We start from the raw sequence: 26,374 nt of genomic DNA, 5'->3' as shown, positions 1-26,374 counted from the left end.
AGGTGTAAATTGGCTGTGGGAGACAGGTCTGGGTTCAAACAAATCCTGAAAGAGAAGCAATCACGGTCTAGGCGCCGGATAAGGGTTTGAAGTGTTTCTTTTAGCCTGTCTCCCCAAAATGTGAGATGGCCATTGGCGAGCATAATAATTTGCAAGTAAACTGTAAACTCCTAGATTTTACGCAGACGGCCTGCTCTAGGCTCTAGGGATTGGTCTCATGCCCACATTAAATGGGTGCCCAGTAAACATTTCCCCTGTGATCAGCTCCTGGAGGTAGGGAAGCTGTGGCCAGTTGCCAGCAGAGCACACAGTGCAAGACAGTGGCAAGAGGAGCACTCCCCAAAGGGCCCCGGGCAGGCCCCTACTTGTCCAAGTGGTGCCTGGTAGAATTGTGAATGCGCGAGCGCACATCAGGTTTGGAGTTTTATGTCATCCCATAGAGCCCTCAGACATTAAGCCACGGAGCACTCAACTGGCAAAATGAAAGACTGGAAGGCTGCAGTGACTGGAACCCAGGCTACCCAGACAGGACTCCTGCTGTCTACCAAATGGCTCTGATCCCCTGCTGTTGAATGTATCAAGTCCACGTTCTGCAGCAGAAAGGCCAGTTCCTATCTTCCAGGCATAGAAAAAGCTAGGAATCCAAATGCCAGTTCATATGCAGTGAGGCACAAATACAAATAACAGTGAGGGAGGGGTCTGGGGTCAGTGAGGAGAGACACCAGGGACCAGATGATTCTGGGGACCCTGGTGTTTTTCATTTCACTCAAGTCTTCCTTAAAGCAATCAAGAAAATGAACTGACTCAGGGTGACCTGAGTGTAAGACAATTCTGAGTTGACAGAATTCAAGAGCCAGGTAAAGAGGTTTCCAAATATATTCTCCAAAGGTCTAGTTTGGAAAGACTTTAGGAACTTGAGCTGAGATCTTCCTTTTTCAAAAGATAGAGCAAAAGCAGAATATCTTTTTAATTTCCTGAACTGACAAAAAGGACTTGAAAAGTGACATCTGGGCAATGGCTTGTAGTGTTATTAACATATTTGAGATATTTTATTATCTGACCATCATTTGCAACTGGATAATCTTTGAGGTACCTTCCTCGAGTGGCAGATAAGTATATTGATCACGAGAAGTTAGTCTTTGTACTGTTCCTTCTGGGTAAGGACTTGGCTATTTGCTGGGTTTTGTTTTTTAATTAACCCATTTCTGGAAGATGCTGCAGAAGTTTGTCCTGGAGATCCTACAGTATTTTTCAAAGCTTTATCTGCCTTGATGAGCAATGGCCAAAGGCTTAATGGTTTCATTGCCTAACAGGATTCAGCGGAGTTGGATTCCAGGACACAGTGGCCTTGTATCATGGCTGGCCCTCCAGGAGAAAGCATCTTCTAAAGGTTTAGGAAGCTGTCAAGTTTAGATAAGGCTGAGCTCCGATCCTCTGGGACCTTGGTTGTATTAATAAGGAGAAATTAATTTTTAACCACTGGGAACATTGCCAAATTATGTGACCTTTGGCAGACCAGCTGTGCTATAAAAATAAATCCCCCATTTCTGAAAATGCTACTCCTATCCAGTAGAACAATAACAATGTGGCATTTAGGATAGAGAAGAGTAGGATTGAGAAGAAAGGAGAGAAATAGGAGTTGGCAAAAAACAAAATAAAACAAAAAAACAAAAAAACCCTTCAATGTTGTGATACATGGTTTCAGACCTGAACGTCCTATATCCATCACCCCTCCTCCCCGGCCCCATGTCTGGGGTTTCCAGAACACAGGAAAGAGGGCCAGGATGACAAGGAGCTGAGTGCCTGTGTGTACAGGGAGTGGAGAAGGTGTTAAGTGCTTCCAGCCCACTCACACCCCAGCCTCAAACACATCTCTCATTGTTCACACAGACAGAGTACTGGCACAGGCAGAGAAAAGGGGGTTTTCAAACAGGCAAAATGTTTGTCTTTTCCTAAATGCTACCAAGTAGGTTTGCCACTGAGAAGTTTTGTGGGGATCATCCCTGGCCTTCCCACCTTCTGAAACACGGGAACTAGACTGCCTGGGTTTAGAATCTAGCTCAGCCACTTGCTGGCTCCGTGATCCAAGTATCCTGTGTGATCAGATACTTAGTCTCTGTGCCTCAGTTTCCTTGTCTGTAAATGTGTTTGGTAACAATACCTACTTCATAGGGTTGTTAGGCTATGTCAGATTATGTAGAATACTGTTTGGCACATATGAAGCCTATTCTGAAGTCACTGAATCTTTAAAACTGTTTCAGTGGGGTTAATGGAATCTCGTGATCATAGAGAGCACACTATAACCATTGTGGTAAGTTGATTTTTATGAGAATTTAAAAATAATTCTTATTCTCAGTTCTTCCACCACCAAACCTCTGTGTTTTGTAAGCACCATATTATCTCTCGCCACGCTCTTCTTCAGAGAATATTCTCTGCTGGGTTCTTATCTTAGATTTATGTCTCCCTTGCATTTTTTTCCTCCTTCTTCTTCTGTTTTCAGTATTCTTACCTCCTATTTTCTTTTTAATCTCTCATTTCCTTTCCTTTTCCTCCCCTTCCATCCTTCAACACTGAGAGTGTGCTCAGCAGGGAACACTGTGTTTAAGGCGCTCTCCCGAATGTGTAATAACTTCTACTCTGGCACTAAGGCCCTTCAGCAGCTGAACTCAAAAAAGTCATCATAAAGACAAAATAGCTTTTACCCAGCAAGACTCTTAATAATCCCATTTCCCTCTGGGTCTTCATAAAGGAGTCATTATCTAATCCAGAAAAAAAAGGAGGGGCTGGGAGTAACAAAAGAGAAGCTCTCGGTAGCGCAGAGTGCACGAGGCTGCTGGCCAGCTGAGTGCACGTGGCCGTGGTACCCTGCTCCCGCCTCCACAGATCCTGTGATAACCAGTAACCAGTTCTGGAGAGTCTTTCAGCAGAGAAGATAATGCGAATTGCAAATTACTAGACTGAATGCTAATAATAATTGTTTGGATACAGGGGAGAAAATAAAACAGATGTGCCCCAAAGGCATTCTAGGGGCTAAAGAAAGGAAAACGAGGGGTTGAGTAAAGAGAGGTGGGCTGAAACCATGCACAAGAAAATCCAATACCAACAAATGGCTTAGTGATGAAGTAATAGTCAGCATCTTCCTGGTGGTAGAGATAACCAATATTTAAAGTTGCCTTTGGAAGTGTGGGGGTTGGAGTGAAGGGGACAAAACCCCTGAGATAAATTAATTTTACTAATATTAAAATTAAAATGGCCGAGCGTGGTGGCTCATCCACCGCACTTTGGGAGGAGGAGGTGGGCAGATCACCTGAGGTCAGGAGTTCGAGACCAGCCTGGCCAACATCCAAGATCCCATCCTTGCTAAAAATACACACACACGCACACACACACACACACACACAAAATAGCTGGGTATGGAGGTGCGCGCCTGTAATCCCAGCTACTCGGGAGGCTAAGGCAGGAAAATCACTTGAATCTGGGAGGCAGAGGTTGCAGTGAGCCGAGATTGTGCCACTGCACTCTAGCCTGGGCGACAGAGTGAGACTCCATCTCAAAAAAGTAAAATAAAATAAAATAAAATAAAATAAAATAAAATAAAATAAAATAAAATGTGAATGTGCTTTGAACTTTATCATTATTATCTGCTATAGGGTGTTCTAGCAGACATAGTTCACACTAACTCTACCTTGACCTACTTGTGACTAGGTATTATTATCCTAGACCAGTTATTCAAACTCTCAATTCACCACTAAGACGCATTTGCACTTAATAACAGCTGGGGGTGGGGAAGGAAGGGCAGTAACTGTGGCCGCAGAATAATTTCTGATAGAACTCTCAGAGTCTGTCCTATCTAGTGATACTTTCGATGTTCCTTTGGTCACTTCTTAATTGGTTAATTCACCAAATCTCGATGAGTCTGACTTTTGGGAAAGGCTCTGGTTTGATCCTGTAAGACTTGCCAAAGATGGATCAGCAAGGAGTCATGACCTCAAGTTGCTGGTGGCTCAGTAGACTGGATGAGGCCCTCCGGAACTCTCACACATCTCAGAAGATGCTAAAGAGCTTCAGCCTCTCAGATGCACAGAGGAGAAAGACCACTCCCAGTATGGGAGAAGAGAAAGGGCAGAGGCAGCCTGGAGTGAGAGGGTAGGTGGGATTTAGAGCAGGGAAGGGCATACCAGGGGAAGGGGAAGGTGTGAGTAGAGAAATGGATGCTGGGTTGGTTTGGGGAACACTCAGAAGCTGCAGTTTAGAATGTATGGTGGGAAATAATTGCAAACAAGATTAGAAATAATAGCTTGGGCTCAATTCAAGGCCCAAATTGCTAGGCAAAGAGGTTTGGGTTTCACTTGCTAACCAATGGGGAGCCATTGATGTTTCAACATAAGCTTCAGTTAATCAAAATAAATGAAGACAATATTATATTACCTTTTTTTCTCCTTTGGTTTTTGGAGAGACCTCAAAATTATTCTTCTGTTTCCTTCCCCAAATGTCTCCTAAAATGGTCAGGAATTGTAATCCCAGATCTCTCATCAATGGCATCAAAATTGCATTTGCAATGAGGGCTGGAAAAGAGCGGACATAAATATAAACTAATGACATTATATCGGCTGCCCTATTGGAATTGCATTTGTTTATGATATAAGATGACAAATAACAAGGTTACCACAGGTGGCATGATTCGAGGTCAGGAGAGGTAATCGCATCAAACTTACATTTTACCAATTAAATGAGGCTTCATTTTTAGAATCTAGATTGAGGGGAGAGATGTTCTAAAGGCCCCATTTCCAGACCCAATTTCCAGTTCTCTCCTAAGTGAATTCATTGGAGGTGTTTTAAGAGAGGGGATTTGCTTTGTTCTTTATTCATTTCCAAACTCATATGCTGACTTCCTCTCCTGCTCTCTGCTTCCCTCTCTCCTTCCCTCCTAGACGGCCCTTTTATTCAGATTTTGAACTTTATCATTGCAAAAGTTCAGAAGGATTTCCATTTGCTGTGCCTTCAGGAGTGCATCATTCACTGCCACCAGTCTCCATAAATTGAGTAGATTGCATCCCTTCCCAGTTGCCTTAGGAAGTGGTCAAACAGCCACATTCCTGGGCTGATGGATTGGCTCATTTCTTCCCAGCTTAAGCCAAGATACAGATTTTATGAGACTGTCTTGTGACAGGCTGAAGTTGCTTCGAATAAAACAAAATCCAGCCTCAGCTCACAGAAATAATTCTTAAAACGCAGCTTATCCCAGGTTGGTGAGCAAAATTTGGTTAAAACCCTGAGCCAACGACTTAGATGATCTGGGTGAGGGATTTGAAGAAACTCCTTTTGGTTTTTCTTTTCATGCCTCACTGTTGTTGACATGCTCACACACAGAACTGTGTATCCATAATATTTATAAATATGCAGCCACAGACTCAGTTACAAAAAGAAACTCGTGTTAGTAGACCTGATGTGATTAAAGGAGACATTTGAACTCCCCATAATACAAGACAGACATGTTTTCTGAAGAATCCTGCAGTTTTGTTTCAGGCTTACCAAGCAGATAGAACAGGGGTAGCACCTTGAATAAATGTCTTATTGTCTAGGAGGGTAGAGAATCTTTTGAATTTTTGGCTTAATGTATGGGTTATAAGATCTATTCCTGACCTCATTATATGGGCTTTGGATTTTAGCACTGGAACTGACCTTTAGAATCACCCCTCTCATTCTATAGATGAGAAAACAAAGGCTCAGAGTTGTCTACTGGCTTACCCAAGGTCACACAGCTTGCTAGTGGTGAGGCTAGACTTGATTACTAGGCTTTTAAATCCTGCCAGTGCTATTTCTAATAAACTTCCCTGTGGAGTAAGCGGCAAGGTGACAACCTCCTTTCTTTTTAAGTAGAGCAAAGAGTTTCTTCTTTGCCTTGCTACCAATAATTAAATGAAAACAATGCTGTGGAAATAGGGACAGGGTGGGATGATGCTGTAGATAAGAAATAAATTATAAAGTAGATAAAGTGTATTATTTTCAGAGGAAATGAGACCGATTGCTTTTCTCCACTAAGTGCCCTCAGGTATACATAGGAAATAGATGTCTCCTAGTCATCTGCTCTTTCTCTTTTCCATAGCATTTTAAAGTAACAGGGAATCGAGATGCCCCATTTAGGGGGTTTCAAACCATGTTCCAGGAAGCCCCAGTGGACTTGCGGAGAAGCCCTTCTGAGCTGACGGCAGGAACGAGGAGGCCTGGACACTACACTGCTTCTGGCCACCTCCCTCCCAGCATCCAAGAAGAGCTCCCTTTTGTTTTCTTTGTACATGGGAGGTCTAGGTAGAGTTTTGTTCAAGAAAAAAAAAAAAGGTACTTCAAAAAAACAAATAAATTTGAAAGCTACACACCTAATTCAGTCCATTCATTGAATTACAGTTTGTGAAGCTGAGCCCTAGAAAAGTCAGATTGAGTGAGTTAAGAGCTGGGTGCCATCTCCCATCTTTCTGCTAATGTCGATCCATCCCTCTCCTGGTAACCCAGTCCCATCACCCCAGACTCACCTTTTACAACAACTGGGCCCTCTAATCCCACATTCAGCCAATGGCCAAGTTTCCCTGGTTTTGCCAAGGACTTTTTCCTTCAGTTCAGCTAAAGCGAGGGATCTGATTGGTCTTTTACCAAGGTGTCATGAAGTAAGCTATAGTAATCAGATTATTCACTACAGTCAGGCTTCAGTATTTAGCAAATATTATTGTCAGGTTCAGGTTATACAGTGTTCCTTTAAAACAATGCCAACTACATTTTTCTAGAAGGCAGACCAGATTTCTAAGAGATCTTCTTTTCCCATTCTTAATACTTCTGAAAAATTAAATATTCGCAAGGAAAGTGATTGGGTTCTGTAGGAAGGTGAGTTCCTAAGTGAAGGGGTACAACATCCCTTGGCCTTTTCAGGGCTATGTTACCCCTAGGCAGTGGCAGATGGTACTTAGGCTACCAGCAAAACAACAATACTTAAGAAGGAGAAAAAGAGCAAGACAGAAAGAGTTTAAAACAATCTGATATTTTACATTTCAAATAAAAACACCTAAGTAGTCATTATAGGAGGAAAATCAGAACTTGGTGACTTCAGAACTTAGTGTTCTCTTTATTTCCAATTACATCTGGAGATGTCACTTTATTCCTCTCAGCCTTGGGCCTTTCTCAGACCTGACCTGGCTCATCCCGCAGGCTTCCCTCCCAGATGTGGGAGAAAATGCTCTAACAGTCCAAGCCTGGGTTTTGCTATCTCTCTTCGGATGATGAATTTGCCCCAGGTGAAAGGTATTCACGAAATAGTTGCAGAATGAAGTCTTTTGTCAACTCACTGAACGGGCTCAGTAGCTCAAACAGGGTCAATTTCCCCTCCGTATATGGAGATTGGCCTTAAGGGTTTTGCCCTGGAGTTCAACTCTCCTTTGGCTTAGCTTGACTCCTCTGAAACAGGACAGCAACCATGTATAAAGTTCATTGTGGAACACAATAAAGACCTACAAAGTAATGGATGGTATAGCTCTTCAGAAGAAATTTTAGCTAATTTCTGCTGGGACATGTTTGTATTTAAGAAATGATGTGTCCCCAACCCTAGAAAGGAAAGATCAGTTATCAAGAGGAGATGTAGAATGATTAAGTGTGTTTTCTTTACAATTTTTACTGATATGTTTCAAGAATTCTGTTCTCTCCAAGAAAAATAAAAACAGAAATTCTAGTATTTATCTTTGTGGATATATGTTTGTGCAAATGATGTGTGATATTTTATGAGAAGGTGTGAACGTGTGTATAGGACTAAAGTGTGAATTACTGATACGTATATGTACTTGAAGTATGTTCAATATCTATGTTTGTGTGTGTTTCTGAGTGTGAATGCAAGCCAAACAAGAATGTGAATTTATAAATTTGTGAGTATTGAAAAGGTTAACCACACACAACTGAAGCAGATGTTCTAATGAGTTCTCTGATACTTCAATAAGTGCCTTGATTTTCTTCAGGTAAAGAAAGGATAGAAAAAAAGAAATGGATGACTCCTTTTTCTTTTGGTTTAACAGCAGACAGTACAGACTATCAGCTATGGGATATATATAGTTTAATTTTTTTTTTTTTTGGTAGTGGAGAAATGATCGTTTCTACTGTAGATGAGAAATTAAACCTTCCTGTGAAGAAGTTTCCTGTCTTTATTGCTGATCTGTGTGCCTGGTCTAATTACTAAAAGCTTAAACCTGGGGTGTGGGCAATTGAGGGAGAAAAGTTCCCCTTTCAAGAGTAATTGGAGAGAAGTAGAGGAAGGGATGGGGAAAGGAGGGAGAGAGTGTGGGTGGGGAGAGTGGAGAGTATGTGGAAACCATAACAGTTACTAAACAGGAGCTCAGCTCAGGTTTCCTCTGATGAATTCCAAGGCAAAAAAGTGTGGTTTGGGGTGAGTTGGTGGCAGGGCTGCAGTTTTCTGCAAAATAGCTGGCGGAGGAGCTGGACCCGGTAGAAAATTCCCCCTTCTGCTAGTTGTGTAAGAGCAGCTGGTGATCTATGTCCTTACACCTCTGCCTTGTCTCAGAGGACCACTCCACCCTATTTCATATGCATAAGCCAGGACCAACAGGCCTCAATTTGGCTGGCTAGATGACATTGGGTTCCCAGCATGGGGGAGTGGTGTGGGCACCTGGAAAGCCTGTGGGTATTGGCTGCAGAGGAACTGGGCCTCGTGGCTGGCCTCATGTGGTCTGGGTGGGAGGGATGAGCTCATTGTCCTCATGGGTTGGGGTGGGTGCAGGGTCATTAGGTAAGAAGATGATGTGCTGTGTACCAGCCTGAGGAAATGACTGCTTTTGTTTTCCACCCAGTAGGAAATGGACCTGAATTCATTCCATTCTGGGCAGTTCAATACGGCACAGTTTGAGCTTGTGGAGGCTTGATGCCGAAAAGGCTACTTGTGTGGATTTGTGTCCCAACCACCCGTGTGCAGCGTGCCCATCTTTTATGCATTTAAAGCCTGTCAGGCCGGTAGTCTAAAGCAGAGGTCTGGGAGATAGTAATGCCAACAGACATGGGGAATAGTAAAGTGCACCTGTAGAGTTAAAAAATGCATGACCTGTTCCCTCAAAGAGTGAACACAGGAGAAAGACCCATCCTGGAGGGCGACTGCTGAGTCGTAATACATAATTCACGGGCCCATGCTGCTCCATGCAGATGGCGATATTAAATCGTGATTGATGCTAAGAGACACACACATCTCAGGAAGGTCTCCGAGAGGCTTCTGAATATTTCCATGTCTCATGTGCCTTCCCAGCTTCTGTTCTACCGTGGTATTTAAGCAAAGCTCCCTATTTCCCAAGAATCCCTGCTGGGGATTGCAGAACTTTACTCCCGAATAGATGAGATTCCTCAAATGTCATCACCCACCTTTGGAGCCTTTGAAGGTGGCTCCCTTCCCTCCTGGGCCACATGAAGCTGTTTGCCTCCAGCCAGGCACTGCGAGTACAGGGAGCCAGCTCTTCCTGCAAACGGCCAGTTATGGCTGGACAAAGCAGCAGCACACTCTGGTGGTGGTGACCAGGCAGGAGGGACAGTGGGCAGACAGCGCAGAAGAAACAGATGTTCATTCAACACAAAGCACCTTTGTCGAAATTCCAAGGCTAGAGCCAGTAGATTCTCTAATACAGATTTTTCCATTCGGAGTATAATGAAATAATAAATCAAATTTGCGGTATATGTGGAATTAAATGTTTGGGGGTTTTGCATTTTTTTTCTTAAAAAAAAAAAAAATGTAAAAAGGCTGCAATCACCCTCCAGGGCCTGTTCTGGCCCAAAGCTGAAAGTGCTTCCTCTGCACCACATGTAATTGTTACCAGGCTCGCTTGTGGGTCGGCACCACAAAACCACCATTGTCAGTTCCCACAGCCCTGACTGCTGGCTGCCTGGGCTGGGCTGGGAGACACCGAATAAAATGAAGGATTTATGAGATAAAGATAGAGATGGGAGGTTGAATGAGGAGAGGAAGACGGGCCAAGGAGGGGAGGCAGGAAAGGCAGGGAGGCATGTTGAGTTTGCAGTCCTCTTGTTTTTTTAATCACAGACCATGTAATTGAGAATATTTATGGCCATGTTCTGGAATACTTTCATCTGTGTGTGTGTGTGTGTGTGTGTAGTCGGGTGGGTAGGGGGAGGGATGAGCTGGAATAATCTCTTCCACCGAATGAGTAAGTAGGTTAGTCTTCTGGACTGCCATAAAAGGTCTGTAAAATAGTTTTAATCAGACACTGGTACAGAAGAGAAGGAGGGGGTGTGGGGGGAAGAACGCTGTAACATATTTGAAGTTCTTTGGGTTGTTGATTTCTCTTTCAGACCCACCGTGTGGAGGTCGTTTGAATTCCAAAGATGCGGGCTATATCACCTCTCCCGGTTACCCCCAGGACTACCCCTCCCACCAGAACTGCGAGTGGATTGTTTACGCCCCCGAACCCAACCAGAAGATTGTCCTCAACTTCAACCCTCACTTTGAAATCGAGAAGCACGACTGCAAGTAAGCACCATCCTGTCCCACTCTGTATCCCATCCATGAGATGCACCCGCCCTCACCCCTGCTCTTGTCACTTCTATCACCCCTCACCCCAAGACCTGCTGCTAACCAGTGGTGGATCCTGGCCCCAGAGGAAAACCTCAAGGGGCATTCCCTTTCCAGGGAAATAAAGGTGTGGCTGATCCCACAGTATGGTGGAAAGAGCCTTCTTGAGTGAAAAGTAGAGAGTATTAACCTACCTCCAAAAGCTGGTAGTGGAGGAGAATTCCCCTGTGGTGGCAGGGGCTGGACTACAAAACTCCACCTCTTGACTTTGGGTTACCTTGCACTTGGACATCTCCCCATTTCCACAGCTGCTACATGTATAAAGCCCACCCGCTTCCTTAATAAGATAGTAGCTGTATCCCCAAGTGGAGACTTCCCCCACATCCAGCCACGCAGGACCAGCCTGTTACCTTATATAGTGGTAACTGGTTCCCTTATAGAAAAGAAAAGGGTGAAAAAAAAAATCTAAGTAGTTCTAAGATTCATATTGGTTCTTGATAGCTGTGCTACACAAGTTAGAGTCTCAAAGTCAGTGTCATGGATTTAACAAACACTCTTCTAATTGCATTATAAATATTAATCCATTTACTTTGCACAGTGGGCCCTGGGAAGTTAGTGCCATTATGATCTTCATTTTGCAAAAGAGAGGTTAGGTCAGTCACCCAAGGTGACTCAGCTGGTCCTACAACATTGGTTCTGCTACCCTGGAAATGTGTGGCTTAGGAACTCCCAAGTGGACATTTAGACGCTTGGGAGTACTTTAGAAATGCCATGTTAACCACCGAGGTCCCTCAAAGTTAAGGGTGGGAAGCAGGCAGCATGTCTAGAATGCAGATGTGCTGTAAGCTGTCTACTGAGCTCCATCTTAAAGTCTTTTCTCACTGGAAATAAAGCGAGAGTTTTTGTGCAGAAAAGAATGTGCCAACAGTCATATTCTGCCCCAAATGAGCGCCTGCAGCATGCTGTTACTCTGATAAGTATTCAGTGCTCCCATGTGATTAATAAATTGTCTAAGCCTTCCTTGCTATTAAGCAAGGAATTGCAAATACTGAAAAATTAATAAAGGGGCCAGCTGGCAGGACAGGTACCAAGGAGAAGGCAAAACTCCTACAGTCCAGGTCTGGGCCAGCACTTCCTCATGGAGGAAACAAGGCCCCTCTTTAACTAGTGCTAGACTGTTAGGCTCAGTGAATTGATGTCATTATTATCCCCCTAGGACTAATTTGCACCTACATAATGGTTTTCTCATAACAAGAGGTAGTCTTTGTTGAAAACCAAAGGGTTTCCCGGATGAATGCCTCATGTGACGAAGAGTCATAAGATGAAGTTTCTAATCCCAGATCCACTCTTGACTCAACGGATGACATAGGGAAACTCACCAGTTCCTCTTTGTCTAAGTTACTTGAGTACCCTGGATACATTTGCTCAGCATCCCAAGCCTTCTGATTCCCTGACAGTGAACTTTATCAAACATTTCTGTTAGAAGAGCTTCTTTATAAGGTGTTTTGGGCTCTGATTCCTCTGGCTGGACTGCAGAAGGTTGGCACAAACGGAGGCATAATGTACAGAGACAGCCTGGGTCTGAGCTCAGAGAAATTTGACTAAGCACCTCTCTCTACTAAGGGCCAAATTCTGTTATGCTTATGCCAGCAAATCTCCCAGGGAAATTGCCAAGAGGTCATCCTATGTGTATTCATAGTGGCAGAGGGAGAAAGCATGGCTTTTGGAAGGAAAAACTTAGAAGCTAGTGAGCATGGCTTAAAACATGTTGGGAAGGACGAAAGGCCAGAAAAACATGCTCCTGCCCTGACTTTGGGCTGCAGGGTACCCCTTCCATGGACAGGACTCAGTCCCAGAGATGGGGAGAACTGAAGGTTGCCAGAGCCTCTGACAAGGGGAAGAAGAAGGCATTGCCCCTTGCTGGAGGTGGAGTAGGGGAAGCCAGCGATTTACAGGGTTATCTTCTGGCTTATCATGCTCACTAAATCACTTCCTGTTTTTCTCCCCATTCCATGACCTCATGTGTCTGGGTTGAACCTAAAAAGTGAAGGAGGTCAGAAAAAAATCTTTCTGGGGTCTGTTTCTCCCAGTGCCAAACTGTCAGAGAGGCTCTGTTGGGATTAAGCCTCATCCACTTAACCTTGTCATTAATTCTCTGTTCCTCCCGCCATTTCTCCCCCACTCCCCATTTCTCCCCCACTCCCCATTTCTCTCTCTTTCTCTCTTTCATTAATTTTTGTATTTAGAAAGACACATCTGGTTTTCTCAGCCTCTCACTCTTCAAGGTATTTTTGACATTTCCCCTGGCCATTTGCATTTGCAATAAATGGGCTTCCCCTCCCCACTGCCTTGTTTCACTTTCTTGTGAAAGGAACAATTAATCTAATTGAAGTCCTGGAAGTTCTGTCTTGTTCCGGCTCTCCCTCTCTCTTCCATACTGCATTTTCATTCCAAGGGAGCTCCTGGGTTTGGAAAGCACTCACTCTCCAAGGAAATTAGCCTGCTTTCTCTTTTTATTTTGGGTGCATGCTTCAAATTGGATTTGGCTCTGCAGGCCCATAAGGTGGATAATTCTCAAAAGAAAACTGCCTGGGCTGGTCTTCCTATCACAGAGCACAGCAGCAATGCCCCAGCAAAAAGGGGAACTGAGCAAGAAAGTCAGGAGAAGCAGCCAGCTCAGCTGTGGAGACAGAGCAGTGGTCAGCACGCCCAACCTCGTGTTTGCCCGGGTTCTTCCTACGTGCAGGGTTAACTGCAAAGATTGCCCCGAGGCCTGGAAACAGGGCCCTGATATGAAAGAATTTATCCTGGGCTGTGGCTCCTGGGCCCTTGGCTCCCTGTATACCTTGAACTCTACATCCCAAAGGTTGAGACGGTTGCTGAGTAAACCCCAGATAGACCTTTTCCCCTAACCGTTGCTTGTTAACTTTGTTCCATCGAAGCTTGCTGTCTGCTTGGAAAATTTCACTCACAAGCTCTGCCTGACTCAGTGCAATCCAAGGCCACCATCTCTGGTGAACTTCCCTTGACTCCTCCCTCCAGTCACTTGCAGAAATGCAAATCCTGGGCACCCACAGGCTGTTTTGGGGCCTGTATAGAAGCTGTGGGCAGAAACCAGAGGCCACTGTGGTACTGCTGGACTCCTGCGGCCAAAGGACAAAAGGGCGAGACTACGGACCGTCTGGGCAAACAGAGAGAAGCCACTTTATTCCCTGTGGAGTGGAGGATGCTAGGATGTTGCTGCTCCGGGCAGACAGAGGCCTTTCGCTTGAGTCATCAGCCAACAGACTGAATGTTATGGTTTTAGAAACCCATACACAAAGTTGAGTGTTTTTTTCCATTTCTAAAATTTAAAATGTATGTATTTTTAAAACACCCACCTGCATGTAACACAGCTTGTTCAGGAGTTCTCAAACAGCCCCAGCACCCACCCCATCCCAGAGGCTCAACCAAATAAAACCAAAACCAAGAGGCTGGGTCCTTTTAAGCACTGGTAATTTCTACCTGTAATCCCAGCACTTTGGGAGGCCAAGGCAGGCAGGTCACCTGAGGTCAGGAGTTTGAGACCAGCCTGGTCAACATGGTGAAACCCCGTCTCTACTAAAAATACAAAAAAAATTAGCCAGGCTTGGTGGTGCGCACCTGTAATCCCAGCTACTCTGGAGGCTGAGGCAGGAGAATCACTTGAACCTGGGAGGCAGAGGCTGCAGTGAGCTGAGATTGTGCCACTGCACTCCGGCCTGGGTGAAAGAGTGAGACGCTATCTCAAAAAAAAAAAAAAAAAAAAAAAAAAAATGGTAATTTCTAGATGGGTATCTTGATGGGTCTCAGAAAGTGCAAAACCCACTAGCAAGAAATGAAAGAACATTTCTTAGGCTAAAAACCTCAAGGAAGTCTACATAAATGATTGTATGTGCTATGTTCAGCACAGCAATATCTCATTTACCACGTATCATTGAAGAATGACATTCCATTTAGGTGAAGTGTCCAGATACTGAAATATCCACCTTTAAAATTCTTAAAAAAGAACTTTAAAGAGTTCCAAGAGTTCTTTTTTAAAGGATTGCTAATAAAGAACATTCTAAATCATGTGCTGCACTTCCCTGTCTTTTTAAAACCTACATTGAGAGGAGTCAACTTTTTCTCAATGATTCAGGCTTCTAATCCTAAGCTTCACTTTTGTGACAGCAGCCAGTATTGCCATAATTGGAACAGGCAGATTAAGATTTGAATTTTTATTGACCTTGTAAACTTCCCAGGCCTCAGTTTCCTCATCTGCAAAGCTGTCATAATAATAAATATTTTGCAAGATTGCTCTGCCTTTTTATGTAGGTGCCCAATAAGTTAGCAACTGTGTTAGCATCATTGGACTTTGTCAGGGGACAGTTTGGGACTTTCTATCAATCCTCCTGCTTTCACACATCCTATTACGAGTATGCCTGTCTCCTATAGCCTTCCCCTTCTGACTTGTTTTTGCTTTTTTATTGGGTTATCAATTTTGCTTCAGGAGCCCTTGCTGTCTCTTGGGAAGTTTGAGTTATGGGACCTAAGCTTTGCCCAAGCCAGTGCAATCCCAAGGCCAGCATTTCCAGTTGGCTTCAGCCAGCCAAGCTTGCAGCAGAGTTAGGACTGGGGAGTGGTCCCAAAGTGACAAAGCGTAAGAGCAACAGAGGATGGAGTTCTCAACATCAGTGTAGCTGCTCATAATCTTTTCTTCTAGGCTCCCCCACACCCTCGTATTCTGCATATTTAAGGTTTTGGATATTTGCCTCTAAGTGTCCTAGATAAACAAGGTGCTCTTGTGTTTATTTACAGCCAGAGGGGCCCTCTATATCTTAGAAGATGTGTCTGTTTCTCCCAAAGTAAGAGATGATATCTTAGAAAGGTAGCAGTTTCCCAGTTGATAACCTGATCATAATAAACAGAGAGATCAGACCAGACCTCAGTCATCTGGCCCTCCCCACTCAGCCAGCAGTGTTTCCCTGTGCTCAGTAAACACCCTCGATTCCCTGCAAACAACCAAGCGTAGTCTTACATCTGCGTGAGCCCCCTGAATTCCCAGGGCTCCAGCCCTCCTTCCCCTCCCTCCACGGTGTCCAGCTGCAAGCTCCCATCTTCCTCCCCTGAGTTTCCTTGCTTCCTGCAGTTCTCTCTTATCACCCCCTCCTCTGAACTCCCAGAGCACTTGATGTTGCCTGAGTCCCTTGCTTTTTGTTCATATGTGGTCATCTTGAGTTCTCAGCAAGTAAATTCTACAAGGGCACAAAGCATGTACTTCATATCCAAACTCCCATGGCGCCTAGTCTAGGAGGGTGCTAGGCAGGTGTGTGCAGGTGATTTAGTGATATTTTTTACATTGGAAATGCCAGGCAATAGGTCCGCATGAACTGAATCTGTGTTGGAAGGCAGACAGATCTGTTTTCCCTATTTGTCCATCTAGGAATATGACATAATCTTAGGGGGTAGGACACAGGCCAAGAATGTCACTAACTGATTTGGGACATGAGTCTCTCACCAACAAAATGGTAATAGACCATTCATTCATTCATCAGGAAATAGCTATTAAACACCTACTATGTGCTAAGCACGTTGGTAGTATTGGGAATACAGTGATGAATAAATCATATTCTTTTCCCTAAAGTCACTGTTACTTTTTCCATTTTACAGATGAAGAAACTTGGACTCAAAGAAGTTAAGCAACTGGCCCAAGTTTCCACTCCCATAAGTGGCAGAGAAGGGTTTTGAAGCCAGATACCCTAGTTTTCAATCTCTGCTTTACTCTTGTGCTGTCTGCCTCCCCAGCATCATGCATTTGGCAGAGGATATGATATGGACCTGTTATGTGGGCCCACAGCATCCAGGTCCAGCCTAAGCTGGGAAGATCAAGGAAGGCTCCCTGGAGAAGGTGACGCCTATACGAATTCTAAAGAAGTTGGCCAGGCAGCAGGGAGTGTGTTTGGCTGGTGTCATAGGCAGACAGCAGCATGCCCAAAGACAAGAAGGAGGGAGGGTTTGATGCCTTCAGGAACCAAAATAATTGAACACGCCTGAATCCAATTTCTTAACCAGTGAGCATTATAAGGGTAGAGTAAAAGGGACTGTCCTTGTGACTTGCTGACACAAACCCTTTTCCCAGTGAAGAGGTGCCTGAGCAATACTATTTAATTGTATTTCCTGGCCAGACAACTTCCACCATCTCCTTAGGAGACAGGGTGGTCAGGAAGCAGGAAAGACTGAGATGATGGGGACTCTCTGCTGTCCCCACCTTCCCTGTCCATCGTAGGGTCTCTGCAGCCTCATACCCTATGTCCAGCGACCCCCCAGTGGAAGGCCTGAAAGTGGGGTTTGGCCTGGGAAAGTCCAGGTAACACTTCAGATTAAGCTCCTCTTGTCAATCTCCTGCTACACAAGACTTTCTGAATCCAAGTCTCTTTCCTATGAATAGAGGGCGGGAGGCCAGATTGCCCAGTTGGAGGTGTGGCTTCAGCTGGTGTCCGTTGAAGTCTGAAAAGCCAACAAAGCATAGCGAGAATTCTGTGTGGTTCAAGAGGGTGCCTTGTGCTTGTTGAGGAGAGGCTGCTTGATCACTCATGACATTATTACTGACGTTATTATTTACTGCCTGCCCAACCACAGAAATATTCTGATTCCCCTAAGGAGCCAGTGAGCAGTAATACTTTTCTGTATTGCAACAATCCTCCTAATGACAGAAACAGATCCACCTCCAGGTACGCGGTGGACGAATGGGAGCAGCTGGCTGCTGGCCCCACATTTACCAACCTTGACCAAAGGGTCCACCCAGCAATTCCACCTCACCCATGGATCAAGGGGAAAAACAACTCACAGACTGTTCTCCTCCTCTTACCAAGGTTAAAAAGCAGCTGGAATTACTTTGGGCAGTTTGTTTTTAAAAATGAGTGTTGCAATTGTAACTGTCTCAATGCAAGCTTCGCTGTGGATGCCCTTCTTAACAATATGCTTTATCTTCTGACTGAGAAAATCACTTGAGATTTGATCATGCACAATCCCACTTGTTCTGCCTCTCCAGCCTGGCACCTTCTCCAAACCCAGAGATCCCAGAGGGCCAGCATCTCACCCCATGTAACTCCATGTAATTCTCCCATCTAATTACACCGGCTGAGAGTCTGTCTTAAGAAATTCAGTGGGAGCTCCAGGTGTGGAGGGGATAAAGAAGAGATGGAAATATACCAAATGAAAACATCAGATTTTTCTAAAAAGGGATTTGTGTATTTTCCTGGAGTCACGAGTCCTATAGAAAAAAATTTATATTCTTTTTGTTTTGTCCTTTTTAGTGGCAAGGGATTTAAGCCTTTGGATTAAGAGAAACTCAAAAGATAATTTAATTCCATTCTTATACTTCTGCCTGGATAAATAATTCCAGAAAAAAGAAAAAGGTATCAGCTGCCCTTGTCTTTCCTTCCAGAAAAGAGCTTCTGTAATCGTCCTTCATTATGGGACATCGTGCCTCACAACTCATCTCAGTTGATTGCAGAGTAGATGGTTGTATTTAATTTACATAATCAAAATTTTTTTTCCTAGAAGGAGAATCCCTGAAAAATGTTAGCTGGGTCAAAATAAAATTTTCTAAAAAGAAGAAGGAAAAGGAAAAGGAGAAAGAAATGTGAGTTGGGCTTAGGTTTGGGAGGGCAGCAGAAAAGCATGACTTTTTTATGCCTTTTTTCGAGCTTTGTAGCAAGCATCTTGGCAGTCTCTAATATTTTTCTACTTTTTTCCACTGGGGACTCAACTGTATGTTTGTGGGTCACGTGGAGGAACTCTCAGAATTAGACAACAATAGCAAACATTTATTGAACTCTGGCCAGACATCAGGTCCTACCCTAAGAGCTTTCTATGTTTAACCTCCACAGCTGGTATTGGTACTACTGTTATCCCATTTAACAGATGGAGATACTGAGGCCCTGAGAGATCACCCAGATAGTAATCGTGGGGCTGGGTTTGAAGCCAGGCAGCCCAAAGCTGCCTTTGTATACCTGTGTCAATCTGCTTGGAGCTGTCATCTGCTGTCCCAGTGCTTAGGTATTTGGGGCCTCTCTGATTTCTTTAGATATCCTTGACAAGCCTTTTCTTTTCCTTTTCTCTTTTTATTCCTTTTCTTTGCCTCTTCCTGGCATGCAGTCACCTCCGGATGCCAGCGGGGCAGTCAAGGAGAGAGATCTCTTTCTGTGTCTTTAAATACAAGCTGGAGGCCTCTCAGTCCGTCGTCTCTCTCTGCCTCCCTGTCGTCTACCTCCTACTCCCCCAATCCCCCCGCAGCCCCGCTCACCATCCTCTTCAAATTCCCTGCCATCCTCACCACCACCTTCACTCTCCATCTGGAGTCCAAAGATGTGAGGGCCAGTAATAGAGTGTCAGCGGAAGTAATTGATTCCTCACACCGAGAGAATTCGCCTGTCTTTAGTGTCAATGGAGCTGAACCAGAGTCTTGGAGGGTGAGCGAGACATGTAAACAGTCCATGGCCCAGCTGTCAGGACGAAGCCAGACACACCGGAGAGTGAGCGAGGGGGGAAATGGTGGAACAAATAATTGTTTTATTGGAAAGGAAAGGAGTAAATAATATTTCAGCCCAGGAATTGGCAGTTTGAAAGAGATGGTTGAGAGCTTGGAGCAGAAGGATTTGTGATGCAGGTTTTTAATGGAAGAGATTTTCTTCGTCTCAAAGTAGGAGGTTTCGTCCCCACCCGACCCCCCCCCCTCCCATTATCATCATTATTATCATTAAAATAATTACTGTAACAATTACAGTTGATGAGACCTCAGGTTTATACAGCACCTTTCATCTAAAAGTTCAAAGCGATTTATCTATGTGTCATCTTTTGAGAGTGGTAGGAGGGTAAGAAAGTATTATTTTGGGGGGTCATCTGCTGGGAAACTGAGGTCCAAGCAGATACAAGATTTAGTCCAAGCCTCAGGGCAGGCTGCTGGGTTAAATGTTGGGGTACTGAGTTATCTTCTGGGGGCCTTTTCTGCTGTACTCTTCCCTGCCTGGGCCTTTATACACATGTGGCCCTTGAAGCTCATCCCTGGCACTGATGCCTCCTCCCACGCTGCCAGGGCCCCCACTGGTCGCTACAATATTGTGGCCAACCAGCCAGAAGCTCTGTGCGCAAAACAAACAGCCTGCTTATGGCTGTGAGATGAATAAAGATCCTTCAAGGTCTGACTCACACAGCTCCCATCCTGCTCAGAGACTTCCTGTAATCTGGTTCCCTTTCTTGTAGAAGCTCATGTCCTTTCTAAACATCTTTCTTCATGGTCTTATGAGGCTCTAGCCAGGAGCACCCAATATTCCTAAATGCTTGCTTCCTCCACCCCCAACAAACCCCGACCTGTTCTCTCAGAATGGAAAGGGCATTTCGGGGATGGGGAGAGAAGGTGAGTGCTTTAACATGCCTCACGTGGCCCGGGCTGCCTGTGCAGCATGATGCTTCAGAATGCAGCTGTCGAGAGCATAGTCACAAGCGGAAGCAGTTCCAGCTGACTGGCCCCTGAGTGCTAGATTCAGAATCTCCACCCTGGCGTGGCAGCAGCCCCTTCCTGCTTGGACATTAGTGCAGGCCCATCATTTCCACACCATGGTGTTTTTTGCACAGTAGTGACAAGTTTGCCCCTGGAGCCAGGAGAAGCTCCAAGCTCTATAATCTGAAGCTCCAAGTAAATGAACTCCAAAAGGGGGGCCCATCACACCTGCCACCTACTCCCAAACTGTCCGCTACTTGGATTTCTGCGTGGCACGTTTTTCAGATGAGTTTTGCATCTTCCAAGTTTTGTTAGGGAGGCTGCATGCCAGCAAAGGGGAATAGAAAAATGATATGGAGCCTAAATCCCTGGAAAAACAAAAAGGACTTTTCTGTTGCTGTGGTGGATTCCCCGGTGCCCAGTACACTTCCGTTCCCAGCAGGCTCCCGTTTTTTGGACAGATGGGGAAGTTATGATTTGCCCTCACAACTGGATCCCTGGGAGCCAGAATTACTGTGAACACCTATTCCGGAGGGAACTGTTCACCCTGCCGAGTAAAGGGGCACTGCCAGCACACCAGGGGCCCCAGACGCTGTGCTCTGATTGCCCTTCAGTGGTCACCCATGCAGGCAGCCCCACCAGGCACAAAGGCATGATTCCTGTTCCCTTTTGTCAAATGAGGCAAACTGAGGCATGCAAGCGTGATTGACCCAGGCCAGTACAGGAAAATTTAGTGAGTCCTGGCTCTGCTGGGATTCACCTTTACACCTGCTAGTGCTGCTGCTGCTGCTGCTGCTGCTGCTGCTGAGAAAAACAGAAATGGAAAGAAATTGTGGACTACTCTTCCTCTGCACTCTGGTATCATTCCAGAATGCTAGCAAGGGGCCCTTTAAGTTGACTGCAGAGGGTGAGGATTTTATAGACACAGAGCAGACCAACGGAAGACCCAACACTCATGCTGAAAGCAGCCTGCCCCAAAGCCTTAAACTTCACATTGGCACCAGTTGCCTAGAAAACCATTCCTTACATAAGCAAACATGTTTCATCCAAGTGGCCTCCAGTGTGTGTGCTGGTCCAGAAGCAGAGCAGACCCGTGACCACACAGCCTCAGGAATGTGCCTTGCTGGCCAGCCGGGTCAGCGAGGGAAATGGTATTCACCCAAAGGACCAGTACAGAAGTGGGGGAGGCTTTGTTGTGTGCCCTTAATTCTCTGAAAGTTCACCTTCAGAGAGACTTATCAGACGCGCTGTCTGGAGTGGCCTCCTTCCTCACGTCGGGAGGCATTCTTGGCAGCCTGCTCCATGAGGAACAATGAGATTGGCGGGGCCCTCACCATCGCAAGGCCTTTGCGGAAAAAGAGCCAGCAATTATAAATAGATGTTATTTGTCGTTTCCATTTTCTTGCCTTCAAGGTTCTGTGGAATAATTCCTTCAGTTTGTTTTGGGTTATTCTCTCCATGTACTTCCTTTGGTGGGTGGTCAGACTTCCTCCTTTCTGAAGAGCCGTGGTGACCCTGGTTGTGAGGGGATTGTGGATAAGCAGCTCAAAATATCAGCGATTTGTGGTGGGAAGAAATGAAGGAGAAAATGCAACTGCAAACAGCCACTATTAAAAAGGCACTTGGTACCGATGCAGATACACAAAGAAACACAGAGTTTGGGAACTGTTGGAGCCTTTGGCGTTAAATAGCAAACAAGAATAACAGCAGCAGTAACAACAAATGGCTATTCATGGAGCACGTACTGTGTGCCATACACTGTGCTGACCCATTTTTTTTTTTTTTTTGAGACGGAGTCTCGGCTCATTGCAAGCTCCGCCTCCCGGGTTCACGCCATTCTCCTGCCTCAGCCTCTCCGAGTAGCTGGGACTACAGGCGCCCACCACCACGCCCGGCTAATTTTTGTATTTTTAGTAGAGACGGGGTTTCACCGTGGTCTCGATCTCCTGACCTCGTGATCCGCCCGCCTCGGCCTCCCAAAGTGCTGGGATTACAAGCGTGAGCCACCGCGCCTGGCCTGTGCTGACCCATTGATGGGCATTAACTCACCAGCCTCTTGGGAGCTTGAGCACCTTGCTATCTAAGACAGCAGATGGAGGACGGGTGGTTTTGAACATAGCCTGGGCTCAGAAACACAAGTTTGAAATAAAATCTCGAAAACTCAAGTGTCTGAAACACTGTTGATGGATTTGTGCAGGGGGATGATTTTTTAGAAACCCAGCCCCAAGAAGGGGAGTATTGAGACTGCCTCTAACTGTGCTTTTTGTTTCATCTTCTCCTGTATGGCTCCCAAGGTGTCATGTGTGTGTAACTCTTCTCTTCTCCACATCCACCATCCTGTTTTGTTTTACGCTGGTAATAATAAAAATAGCCAGGGGCTCTCAGGCGCTTCCTAAGGCATCTGGCACTGTGCTGGGCCTGCACGTACCTTCGCAATCCTGCCACCACCCCCAAAGGTAGAGACTGTTGTTATGCCCATTTTGTAGATAATGAAACTGAAACTCGGAGAGGTTAAATACCTTGTCTGTAATCACACCATGAGCAAGTGCCAGAAAGTAGCTGGGTCTGTCCGCAAAGCCCACATGCTACACTTCCCAGGTTACACAACACCCTCTTAGGTATGTTTCAGTTAACAGTAATGTAACGTTTCTTTTGTCACAGACCTTTTCCCTAGAAAAATGTGCCTACTCACAAACACAAAATTTCAGCAAACAAAGATAGAGCTTCCCCAACCCACTTACACTTGTGTGTAGGCCCTAGTAGAAATCCCCGCATTTAAGAATATGTGCTCTAGATGATAGCTTAAGAGCTTATAAATATACGGGATGCTGCTTTCTCACTCCATGGGCCATATGTTCACATATGGATATATATGTGCTTATAAAAATACTCCACTTACAAAAATTAATATGTTATCCCATCTGAACTCTTACAAGCTAGATTTCTGAGTCTTGAAATCATGGATTCCAAATCCACTCACTTTTCCTCTTGGTGATTTGTCTATTAATTTTGGTAAGTCCTTCAGCCTTGTTTAAACGGAACAACTCAAAAGAGCAAGATTCTGTTAAGTCTCTTACATACCTTATGCCCATTTTGTGGAAACCTAACTGAGGCCATAAGGATTCTTTACACCTGGTACCTGCTAATGCTATTGTGCTGTGGCAATCTGGTATTTTCATTGCCCTCAGATCTTCCTCCCACAAGAAGACAAAGGGAGGAAGGGGAGGTCTCTGTGCCCTGGAGTTTGACTACTTGGGTTCAAAGCCTGTCTCTGACCTTTCCTCCTCATGTAACCTTGGGCAGGTCACTTAACTTCTCTGGGCCTCAATGTCTGCATCTGCAAATGGATAGTAATTGTAACAGGGCCTGGTTTGGATGAAATGAGGATTAAATGAAATAATATCTGAATCAACGGCCTGGCCCATGGTAAATGCTCAAAAAAGTGTGAACAGTTTGCAGATATACCAGCTTTTTAGTAAATGGGTGTGGTACAGATGCAAGGCAGAAATTCAAGGAAATGAAATTTACTTTAAAAAGTCCGACCTGACAGTGAGCTGACTTCTCCATAAAGCCCAGGTGACTGTACTGAGCCTAAGGAGCAGGTGGCCTGGCTTCAGGCCGGAACCGAGCGGAGACCTCAGCACTGTGCAGGTCTGCCTTGCAGCCTTTTTAGGCATCGTGCAGCTTCTTTGTTGGGAAGTTGTGTGTGGCAGTGCTGTTTTTTTCCTCCCAATTTCCTCACAGGTTTTAATGTAAGGATTAATAAGACAATGTTTGTAGGTGTCTTTGAGCCTCCTGGAAGAAAGGCACTCCAGGAGGTGATAAATTCTCTGGCCTGGATAATCTACTCATGAAATATGGAGGTTTGAAAGTGTGAGAAAAATCTCAAATCACTTTGACAGCATTTTAATTATAGTTGATTTGTTTGCCGCTAATAGTGAAAATGCTGTCAGCATGATTTGAGATGTTTCTTCCACTCAAAATGTTATATTTCATGTTTTTGAGTCACCAGGCAACATTTTGGTTTTCAGATACAACCAGAATAGCTCAGTAAATGTGTTGGGGCACAAAGACAGAGAGTATAAAATGGATCGAACTCCACGGAAAGCATCATCGTAGCACGCGTTCTTCTTAACATGGAACACCAGCCTCAAGTCCCTTATTCGTTTACATTTATTTACTCAACAAAAAGTGAATGAGACCTCCTACATGCCAGGCACCAAGCAAGTGTTGTAAATTCAGCAGTGAAGAGGCAAGGTCCTTGCCTTCATGGTGCTTATTGTCTAGCGCAGGAGCAGATCATAAACAAATAGGTGTCTTGACCAGACCTTTCCAGATTGTGATCATAGCTATGAAAGAAGTAAGACGATGGTGAGATAGAGAATAAGGGCCTGCCATCTGAAATAGGGTGGTGACAGCAGGCTTCTCTGAGGAGGTAACATTTGTACTTAAGCCTGAAGGATGAGCAACAACCAGCCCTGGAAAACAACAATGAGGAGTATTGCAGGCAGAGGAAAGAGCACTTGCAAAGGCCCTGGGGTTGGAAAGAGCTCACCATATACAAAATGTCTGCAACATCTTATGATCTTATGATGAGCGGTGTGAAAGGAGGCCATGCTTGGTTGGCAAAGGTTATGATGTCAGGACTTGGGCAGAGATGTTCTGATACGTACACCCAAAAGAAGGGGCAGAGTATTCTTCCTCGGAAGACCTAAGTACTCTTATCTTCAATACAGAAATCCCCTTCCAAGTGGTTCTGTGTGGCATCCCTAAAGCTGGATTCTGACAAGGGCCAGACATTTCGGTGCCCTGAGAGAAGGACCTAAGCTTGGTGAATCTTCCAGCACAGGCTCTGTTGACTAACCCAGCCTTTGGTGCCCTGCTGGGAAGTGTCAAGCGTGGAGACAGTTATGGAAACTAGAAAGCCCTTTTTCATGTTTGCCTAGTGATGAGAGGAAGAGATGAGATTGTTGCTTTTTCATATCTCTCCCATGGACTCTTAAAATTAACTTCACTGTCAAAATTTCCCATGGCCTAAATGTAGGTTTGGGGAGAGAAATGTAAGACTTTGAAGTTGAGAAAGAAAGTAGAGAAAGCATTCTCTAGACAAATGCTCACCATGCAGACGTCAGAATTTGTGAGGAGACAAATAAAAAGGCACTCAGGGAACCATTTTAGAGAGAAAATAAAGAACTGGGAGTAGAGATGGCTACTTCAGCTCAGGAAAAAAATAAATAAAACAATACAAGGTAGTGTTAAAGCTTTGAAAGGAATTTTTCATTTAGGAGAGATTATGAATAATGAAATGCAAACACTCTAGTTAATATGTCTGTTAGCTGGTTGATGTTGCCTTCTGGAAAACGAGTGATACGTTCTAAGAGGAGCAGCTTTTCAAGTTATCCTACTTGACTATCACTGGGGTGAGCTCTGAGTCTGTACCCCAGATTCCTTTACCAAACACTGGATATTAGACACTAGATGCAAAGCCGTATTTATTCCAAAGCCAGAAACTTCCTAAGCCTCTGCCTAACTCTTCACAAATGAACCTGACAACACTGAAATTTCTAAGGAGATTTACTCCAGCTGTAGCAAATCCCTCATAATAAAAAATTTCCCCAAATGAGTCAGTCACACAGGAGGTAAATGAGACATTCTGTATGAAGTCAGCATGTCATTTGGAGTGTGCCCTTTATATAAAAGGCCCAGCCAGAAGACCATGTGGTTGAGTGGGGCTTGTCCACAGGGCAGAACCAGAACACTGGAAGTTGGGGGGATTTCAGCTGCTGAATTGTAACTGTGTCACTTCCCCTCAAGCAAACCTTATTTAAAAATCTAGTTTTTCTAAGAAGTTCAAGTAAGGTTTGTTGATTATTTGCTTCACAAAAGGATTCACCGGAGGGGTCCTTTAACTAACAAGCTCAGAGAAAAAATCTGTAGTACAATTCAATTATGTGAAGCAAAATGCATCAAAATGCATTTTGAAGGGATCAAAAATGCATCCCTTCTCTATATGTGTGTTAGATACATAAGGATGCATTTGTCGCAGGCAGCATTACAAGAAGGGATTTGGGGTGGTCTATATCCATTGAGTAAATTGAGGCAAGCTTGTAACAGTGGCATTTGTTGGGCAGCCCTGCTTCATTGCTGATTCTGTTAATCCCCTAAATGACTCCATGGGTGATTAGGCAACCAGATAAAACCCTCTCACTTCTGATGAACAAGCCAGTGGGATGTCAGGGCCTCTCTTTGTCCTTCCTAGAGAAACTGGCAACACAAAGACTGGAACTATCTGGTGATCCTTTAAAAAAAAGTTT

The 26,374-nt window shown here is 44.7% G+C and overlaps 1 protein-coding gene across 6 annotated transcripts in view; it reads left to right on the top strand.

Moving 5' to 3' along the window:
* Positions 1-26,374, top strand: part of NRP2 (neuropilin 2) — a 115,484-nt gene that overhangs the window by 4,732 nt on the left and 84,378 nt on the right. For all 6 annotated transcript variants that reach the window (XM_032754815.2, XM_058439312.1, XM_032754814.2 and 3 more), the window contains one exon: positions 10,342-10,519. In XM_032754815.2, the coding sequence (XP_032610706.1) occupies positions 10,342-10,519 (178 nt within the window). The remainder of the gene's footprint in view (positions 1-10,341; positions 10,520-26,374) is intronic.

The sequence above is a fragment of the Hylobates moloch genome, unplaced genomic scaffold (assembly GCF_009828535.3).
Source record: "Hylobates moloch isolate HMO894 unplaced genomic scaffold, HMol_V3 SCAFFOLD_1, whole genome shotgun sequence".
NCBI classification, from domain to species: domain Eukaryota; kingdom Metazoa; phylum Chordata; class Mammalia; order Primates; family Hylobatidae; genus Hylobates; species Hylobates moloch.
The sequence above is the reverse complement of the archived record's forward strand: the minus strand, read 5'-3'. Positions and strand labels throughout refer to the sequence as shown.